This window comes from Ammodytes marinus, assembly GCF_949987685.1.
Source record: "Ammodytes marinus genome assembly, chromosome: 21".
Taxonomy (NCBI): Eukaryota; Metazoa; Chordata; class Actinopteri; order Uranoscopiformes; family Ammodytidae; genus Ammodytes; species Ammodytes marinus.
This window is the reverse complement of record NC_137225.1, coordinates 5,836,581-5,846,127: the sequence shown is the minus strand read 5'-3', so window position 1 is coordinate 5,846,127 and position 9,547 is coordinate 5,836,581. Positions and strand designations below refer to the sequence as shown.

The following is a 9,547-nucleotide window of genomic DNA, read 5'->3' as shown; positions in this document are numbered from 1 at the left end:
ACATCTGCCTAGAAGTGGACTTCCTTCAACAATATCCTCAAGCGCCACAAGAAAAGGGATTTTTCAGGTAAAAGCCAACCCAAACATTACATCTGGAGATTTGCAGACCATTTGCCACCACCGTTCTTCACTTGGGAGAAGGTTCTCTTGGTGGTAGGCAGAGTTGCGTTTTTGCCCAAACATGGCGGTTTTGGTTGTGACCAAACAGTTCAATTTTGGACAAATCTGTCCACAGAAAAGACTTCAGGTATCTCCAGGTGCTCTCTGGCAAAGTTGTGACAAGCACTTTTGTTCTTTTTGAGAGCAGAGGCTTCTTCAGCAACCCTCCCTTGAAAGCCATGTTGACTTATTCTTATTCTTATTGTGGAACCATGCACATCTGTCCCAGATGCTGCAAGAGAGGTCTGCAAATCACTAGATGTAATGTTTGGGTTGGCTTTTAACTGAAAAATAACTTTTTTTTTTCTTTTATCTTATGGATATTTTTGAAGGAAGTCTACTTCTAGGCAGATATTCAGTCACTCTTAAAGCTCACCATTTGTAGATGATTTGCCTCACGGTGGACCGATGGAGCTCAAACTTTTTTTAAATTAATTTATAGCTGTCCCCTGACAAATGTGCAGCATCACAACTCTATTCCTGAGATCCTCTGAGATTTTCTTCGCTTTTAGCATGTCTGACCTGTATGGGTTCACTTTGGTGAGCCTAAACTGACCTGGTTTGATCTCTGTTTCATCTAGTGCCGCCCAATTTCTTCCCTAAAGATCTCTCACTACATTGGTCCATTTCATCACTCAATTTGGCCCATCTGATTGTGTTTACCTGCTCCATTTAAGAAATGCAGCTCAGGGTTCACAAACTTTTGCAGATACAACATTTGTCAAATAATTTGTTTTATCTGTTTTAACAGTTGATTTCTGGAAAAGAAAAATGTTGAATTGATAAACAAACATCTGTTATTTCATATAAAAAATACTGGTATTGATAAAAATTAATTAATAATGGTTAAAATAAATAAAATTCCAAAAGGCTCAAGGGGTTCACAAACTTTCACACAGCACTGTATATAGACTATAGCATTTTCCACCAGACCACCAAACCGAGTGGGGAGATAACTATGGTCACACACAAGGGCCGAAATGTTTGCGAATGGAGATGGGTGCTCTTCAGCAGTTTCGGGAGAGGACATCTCCACAGCAGACAATGACACCGTGTTATCTGAAATTCTGAAATGATATGAGCAGAAACTCACCTTCAGATAATAACAGAATAAATAAATAAATAATAATAATAATAATACATGAAATTATATAGTGCTTTTTCGAGTACTCAAAGACTTAGGGCTGTTTTGAATGATGCAAGAGTGTTGGCATTGCGTATGCTGTTGGGGAGGGCACTCCAGAGGGAGGGGGCGGCTGCAGCAAAAGCTCTGTCTCCCCAGGACCGGATCTTGGTACTGACGAGGTGGAGGCGGTTGGCATCAGCAGACCTAAGACAACGGGTACAAGGGGGTATTGGGGGATTTGGGGTTGAGAGGATCAGAGAGGTAGGGAGGGGACAGGTTGATGAGGGCGTTAACGGTGATGAGTAGTATTTCAAATCAACACGGTATTTGACAGCAAGCCAGTGGAGGTCGTGGAGGACATATTAAAGAGAGTAAAATAACATATACATAATTTCAAACTACTAATTTTGTCTTACCCGAGTAGAATTCAAGCTTTTCTTTAAGCTCTTCATTAATAAGTTTTTTTTCTCTCAAATCCTCCAAAAGACTCTTTATGGTGGTCTTTGCCCTCTTTTCTCTGGCCATGGTATTTTTTTTTTCCCGCTCCAGACTTTCCACCCTTGCCAAGGCGTTGTCCAGTCTTGTCTTAAGAGCAGCCGGAGAAGCTGGGAAGGCATAGCCATGATCCTAGTAGAAAGAGGGATGAACATGGTTTGAGTAATGTTTTACATCACAAACATCACTTTGACACCACTAGTTTATGGCCCACATCCTTTCTTATAGTTATCACCTGTCAAAGCCACTGCCAGCACTGTGTGTGTGTGTGTGTGTGTGTGTGTGTGTGTGTGTGTGTGTGTGTGTGTGTGTGTGTGTGTGTGTGTGTGTAATGATATAAATGTTTAAAGTAGAAATACTCACATTATTAGGCTGCACTTGTGGGTGTGAGGTTGCTATTAGGGAATCCTGAGAGGCAATGGACAGGCTTTCTTTGGCTCTTCTGGAGGTCGACGTAGCCCTGCCCTTTTCCGACTAAAATTAAGAAGTATCATAGATAATAAAATAAAATAAATAAAAAATAAAATATATATATATATATATATATCCCCAGAAAAAAAAATAAGAGACCAGTCTGGATTTTTCTTAAATCTGTATCTCTTCATTGAAAATGCTCTAAGCAACACTATTTTATTGTGAATTTGGTAGAAATGTTGTCAGCATAAAATCAAAATGTTCATTATACTCATTATACTCAAACATATGCCTCAAAAGAGTAAAACAAGAGACAATGAGCATTTGGAGTGGTCTCTTAATGTTTTCCGGAGCTGTATAGCCTATATAAAGTGATAAGTAGGATATCTCACCCTGCCCTGTGATTGAGAATAGAATATTTACATTTGTGAATTATAATATATCCATATCCTTATGATGCTACACCTACTCTTTGGAGGTGAACCGGGAAGCTGAAGACAGATGGAATAACACTATCTCGGAGGCGGACAATCTGACCCGTCCGATCCAAATCGTCCTGTTTAAAATGTTGCGAGCACAGCACTGTGGAACAACTGGCAGTGAATCCGCGTCTCCTCACAGCCACTTCCCACTTCTTCCTCTCATCTTTGTCCTTGGGAAACCTTCAACAAGTGTCAATTGTAATCTAAGTCAGTGTTATGGGATATGACTTATCAAGTCTCAGTTCATAGCCGGCTATGGGGTGAACACCGGCCGTAGTAAACATAACCTAGCTTAGCTAGCTGGACACGATTTCAGTACAGTAATATAAACTCTGGTTCTATTCACAAAATACAATCAATAGTACGATAATGTTAAATCTTACTTGTGAAAGGTAATCCCCCGAGCCCTGTTGACGGTGGTCCACCGATTAGAGCAGCCAAACGCAGCACAGTGAGCTGGCATCTTGTTTGTTTGCTATCATAGATATAATATATGTCTATGGTTTGCTATCACCAAGTGGGGACATTTGTTTGTTGCTATGGTTTTGACCCTTCCAAGATGGCGCCCGCATTTCTCGTGCTCAACGGCCAATGGGGCGTCTACCCTTTATAATGTCTATGGTGCTACAGCCTCATGTGGGCATATACAACGTTAACAATAAACACATAAAACAAAAACCCCAGCCTCTTTCATTTTGAAATAGTATGTAAATATTTTATGTAATTCACGTGTATGTAGTAGTAGGATAAGTAGTAGGCTAATAGTACGTAAATATTTTGAATTAATAGGCCTACATTTGTTATATTTTTAAAATGTTACTTTATAGCCTATTAGTATTACTGCGCACCTGTACCCAATATACGAAGTATATATTGGGTACAGGTGGGAAAACGATTGAGGAGTCGAGATTAATTTATATCAGAGTAGCCTACATACGAGCGAGATTTACGGTGAATAATATAGACACACACACGGATACATGGATCGTCGAGCCAGAATTTGTGCTGCCCTGGCGATGGGCTTTCTGTATGAGCGAGCGGAGGAGGAGGCTGCTCAATCGAGGAGGCGGATCGCCGACCGAGAAGCTGGGATGCGGCGGAGGATGCTGAGGAGACGAGCCCTCATCAGTTGTCTGTCTCACGTATGTGTCCTATTGATATGGCTTTTGTTTTAACCTTTATCGGTTCATATTGATATAGAACCTTGACTGTAATGAGTGAATTTGTCATTTTACCACAGGGTTGAAAGTTGAAAAGCTACACACAACATATAGAACAGGCTGAAACTATTTAGAAAAACCTAGGCCTGGAAAAGATTCCTACGGAGCCCCTCTGGTGACATATCCGAAAGAAAAAAAAACTGTTTGCCCGATTTAGTGATCTGTTTGCATGACTTAATAATCTGTGGCCACAGTTTATTAAATTGTGGGAACGAGATAATTAATTTGTGGCCACAGTTTAATAATTCGTGGGAACGAGTTACTTATGTTGTGGCCACGAATTAACAATTATAAAAGGAGTGTGTGCTGTCTATCGTTGCAGCAGGGGTTAGACCATGTCGGCTATGGACAAGCTAGAAGAAATATCGTTCTATTTTAACCTCGGAATGATTTACAATGATAGCCTATTTAATGCCATTTTATTTCATGACTAAATAAAATGCTGATCTAACATAAAACCGCGCTGAAAAAGGCATGAAATGAGGCAGCCAGTAAGTGCTTCCTCTGCCTCACTGAAGGGGGCGTATGCGTGAGCCAACAGGGTTTACAGGATAGCCTACTTCCGTTACCTTCACAAACTGTAGCCTACCTATTTGAGCTGGCTTTATTTATCCATTATTTCGTTTGGCTATTTTTCGTATTTATTTGTGTAGGGCAATGAAAGGCAGATGTTGCAACTGAAATTTGAATTAGCCTTAAAATACGATCAGCTGGTTCAGTAGACAGCTGTCACTTCGGCCGCGGCGCAATGACTGAATACAGATCGTCAACACGTAGGAAGAATAAAAACATTTATTTGGAGAGATATGCCCGAAGTTACTACTTTGCAACCTCGTTGATGACCAACGAGTGCGCGTGCAGGCGGAAGTACACACACACTACAACGATAGACAACACAGCACACACTCCTTTTATAATTGTTAATTCGTGGCCACAACATAAGTATCTCGTTCCCACGAATTATTAAACCGTGGCCACAAAATAAGTATCTCGTTCCCACAAATTATTAAACTGTGGCCACAGATTATTAAATCATGCAAACAGATCACTAAGTCGGGCAAACAGTTTTTTTTTTTTTTTTTTCGGATGTCACCAGAGGGGCTATGTAGATTCCAGTGAATTTACCTTAACTTTTTTGCTGATCAAACAAGTAAAGTGTTAATTTTTAATTCTGCTAGACTTTAAGAATTCATGGCAGACAACATATATTAAATAGATAATTGTACATTAAAATATATGAATAAGCATAGGCATAACCTGTATCTATCTATCTATCTATCTATCTATCGCAATAGTAAATATACATACACACACAATAAACACAAATAATATAAATAGTAAATAACTCAAACGATGTTTAAAGATTTTTTTTATTTTTTTCTAGTATCAGGACCAGAGCAGCTCACAGCTGTACGCACAGCTCAACACCACTGTGCCAATCCTGGCTGTGTTTTTTGCTGGAGGGGACCTGAAGCCAGCCTTCAGGCTCTCCAGGGAGACCTTTGACCGGCTGCTGGTCTTGCTGCCCCGGGAGAAGGCCCATGGATGGAGCCATGAGGTGGAGGTGCTGGTGGCGGTGTACTGGCTGGCCTGTGGTGCGTCCTACAGGGTGACGGCCGACATCTTTGGGATGCCCCTGTCCACAGTCTGCAGGACGGTCCATGGCGTGGTGGAGGCGATGATGGCCATCCTCCATCGCGTCATTCATTTCCCCAAGCCGGAGGAGGTGGGGGCAGGCTTCGCTCGCCTTGCGGGTCACGAGGCCTTCAGATCTGCAGCCGGGGCCATTGATGGGTGCCACGTGAAGATTGTGCCACCTGCAGAGCAGAAAAAGAGCTATTTCAACAGGAAGCTCTTCACATCCATAATCCTGCAGGGAATCTGTGATGGGAGCGGCAGATTCTTGGATGTGTACATCGGGAACCCGGGCTCAGTGCACGATGCGCTGGTCCTTCGCCGTTCCCCTGTATATAAAAAGGCCCTGTACCCACCTGCTGGGTACTTCTTGCTGGGTGATGGAGGGTACCCCTGCCTGCAGCGTCCCGTGGCCATCATCACGCCATACCGCCACCCTCTAGCCGGTAAGAATCCTCTCTCTGTCTCAAGAAACACATACACAAACAAATTGTGACTTTGGCTGATACATCCATGTGAATTTTGATTACCAGGTCATGTTGAGGCGCGCTTCAACAGGCAACACGCCAGAGGGAGGAATATTGTGGAGCGGTCATTCGGGATGCTCAAAACCCGCTGGCGGGCGATCTTCTTGAGGGCCCTGGAGATCCGGCCTGTTTGCCCCCAAGGTGGTGGGTGCCTGCTGCATCCTGCACAACATCTGCATGGCAGCAGGGGATGTGTTGGAGGAGGAGGAGGAAGATGGCCCCGGTGACCCCATGGAGGCAGATGACAGGGACCTGTCTGGCACCGTGTGGAGAGCGAGGCTTGCTGGCCAGGTTTCTGCTCCTGCAGCACCGGTCGTTTGCCTGCGTGAACACGACTACATATAGACACACACATACACACAAAAACACATACACATACACAACCCCTCCCCCCCCCTAAAAAAAAAAAAAAAAAAGCAATAAATACATGTTTGTATATATTCCTAGCTTTGTAAATAAATGTACCTATTTGTAATGATTTATGTTATTGTTACTAGAATTATTTCACCAAGTGTTTGAATAATTGAAACTGAGTCAGGCCTTCTTGGAAGCAGGTGAATTTACTTGCAAACAGCATACAAGGGTCAAACAACAATGTACCTGGATTGATACATGGTTGAATACATCGAATGAACAGTGTACAGAGATTATATGCAAGAGAAGTTGGTGTGTGCGCAAACACATACTAAGTTTGGTGTGTCCAGCCCTTGTTTTTGCTGGCGAAAGCAGAAATGTTCTCAATTAGGCAGATAACAGGGTATGGGAAATTTAGGGAGTCTTTTCTCCTCAACTACTGTGCATGAATGCGTCATACCTCTGTATGGGCCAAAATCTTCTTCAAGGCTAAACAACAAACTTGTAGCAAAACACTTTGGAGTTCTCAGGTTCTGGGACAAAGTTCAATAGGCAGAAAGCATGTATTGTGCATTAAAATATTATACAATAAAGCAAATTAAATTCTGTTAACATTCCACCCTTTTTATAATATTTAATGCAACTTTTTGCAACACTTCAAAGCAAAAGGGCAAAGCATATGAGTAAATATATTTCAGTCAAGCAGAATAATATCAAGTACATCAACATCACAGTTGTGAAAATGCAAGTGTGTGTACTGGTGCAACAGTCTATGTACAGTTTCAGAGAGGACAGTTTTTTGCAGAAGCCAGGGAACAGGAACCAAGATCGTCTTGATGGTCAACAAGTCCTTTTGTGGCATTTTGACGCAAAGTGTCCTTCATATCACAGTCACTGGGGGAATGGTTATGTAGGATATTACCATAACCGATTCAGATTGTTCCTCAGTGTCCAATTGTCCTTATTGAAGCATGGTCAGCTTTGTCTTCTCCTTGCATCTGAAACAGAATGAATTTGAGCAGTAACATGTTCTCAAAAGAAATGCTCATCATTCTGCCAGGGTTGTTTCTAAAATATCATCCTATCCATTTTGCTTGCTCTAGATGTCACAATTAACGCACAACAACATTTTAGGATAGGTTTGATTTCATTCTTCCAGTTCACATTTTTTGTCTGTGTTTGGGCAGCATTCAAGCACACACAGGCAGTCAGTGAGACAGGCCCTCCCTTTTCTGCATGGGACTGAATCACACACACACCACATTCCTTCTAGATATGAGAAGCTCTCCACTTCTCCAAATCTGACATGGTGTTATAGTTTGTTCTTCAAATAACAAAAGTTAACATGTAGGTTAAGTATAGGTGTCTTTACAGTTAACCAGGTTTTGAATCAATTTATATCAACAATACACATTATGATCATATTTTCAGCATAAAAATCCCCTTTAACTTGTAGTTCAAATCAAAAGCATTGAACAATTCTTTTCAGTGAACATTTTCATAAAAAGAACACAAAAGGACGCTTTTTTGTAAGTTTATGCTGGGACTTCAAATGATTGACTGCACCTTTAATCTTTAAGGTTCACTATGGGGCTTGGATTTGGCAAGATATTTAGCTCTAAACTTTAAAGCGTTTAGCAATTTAGTCAGAACTCTGGTCATCTTTAGGAGACAAGCATTTTATAACCCATCATAACAGCATAACAATTGTATGCACACTTTACTAAAACCTTTTATCTCCCTTCCCCTACATACTTTTTCTTTCTTTATAACATCCATAAACAATCAGTTCCAAACAATCTTTTTCCTCTTACACTTTCAACAACATTCTCTTATTCATCTCTTTGGCCACCACTTTTCTCTTTACTGTTCACTCTTTTACAAGTAATTTAATTTTTAAAATGTAAAATCTAATATCAAATTACCCAGTAATCTATTTAAACAGGGTGAACACCCCTATTCCCTCCAATTGATTAACAAAATTCACCAATTTAAAACTAGAACACCCTATGTGATGTATTCTAAATAAAACTAATAAGTCTACTCTGCAGATGTAGACTATCGACAAACATAACAAAACAAAACAAATAAACAACCTGTCATAGACTAACTCCCTGGAGCAGTACTATATCCCCAGGCTAAGTAACAACAAGCAGCCAGATATCAATTTGTTTCCATAAAACCTTCCCGAATTACAAAGAACTCTCAGTTTAATGGAACAAAATATACTTTGCCTCCATAAAACCTTCCCAAATTACAAAGAACTCTCAGTTTAATGGAAGAAAATATACCCTGTTTCCATAAAACCTTCCCAAATTACAGAAAACTCTCAGTTTAATGGAACAAAATATACCTGTCAGAATAAAGGGACCACCCTCGACCCCACACTAATGATCATTCTAATTACGTACGTGAGACTTTTGTTTTTGACAGTGTAAATTCTCAAACACCAAAGGCTGAGATAAGTTTGTCTCTAGTGCATCTCCCCAAACACTACAGGTTGAAATATTTTTCTCTTTAGTGCATTTTCCCAAACACTACGATCAGTTATTCTCCCTTACGGTAAAACCATGAGAAATACTGCTTCATAAACTAGTTTATCTACCTAATACATAAAACAAAGGAATTCCTAATTCCTGGACAAAACAAAATCAGCTGTTTATATTCACCTGATTTCAAGAAAGCCTCGACTCGCTCAGGCTCTGGATTCCGTCACCCCTCTCCGTCCAAGTCGAGTCTGCTGACAGCCTCTTTTGTAGCAATGTTCACTGGAGGTCTTTTGTCGAGAGTCGTGGACTCCCCCGTCGTCACGGTGCAGGCTCGTCTTGTCCAGAGAAGAAGATGTTGGATCCGGCTACTCGAAGGACCATTCGTTACTAGAATTATTTCATCAAACTACCCAAGTATTTGAATAATCGAAACTGAGTCAGGCCTTCTTGGAAGCAGGTGAATTTACTTGCAAACAGCATACAAGGGTCAAACAACAATGTACCTGGATTGATACATGGTTGAATACATCGAATGAACAGTGTACAGAGATTATATGCAAGAGAAGTTGGTGTGTGCGCAAACACATACTAAGTTTGGTGTGTCCAGCCCTTGTTTTTGCTGGCGAAAGCAGAAATGTTCTCAATT

General features: G+C 40.9%; 1 protein-coding gene across 1 annotated transcript; it reads right to left on the bottom strand.

The window, feature by feature from the left end:
- Positions 1-1,337: 1,337 nt before the first annotated feature.
- On the bottom strand, positions 1,338-3,139 carry LOC307268063 (THAP domain-containing protein 6-like; the record flags this gene model as incomplete). The annotated part of the gene is made up of 5 exons (XM_080050581.1): positions 1,338-1,489; positions 1,702-1,912; positions 2,144-2,254; positions 2,664-2,856; positions 3,060-3,139. The coding sequence occupies 5 exons, from the start codon at positions 3,137-3,139 to the stop codon at positions 1,338-1,340; spliced, it is 747 nt and encodes a 248-aa protein (XP_079906707.1).
- Between the last annotated feature and the right edge of the window lie 6,408 nt (positions 3,140-9,547).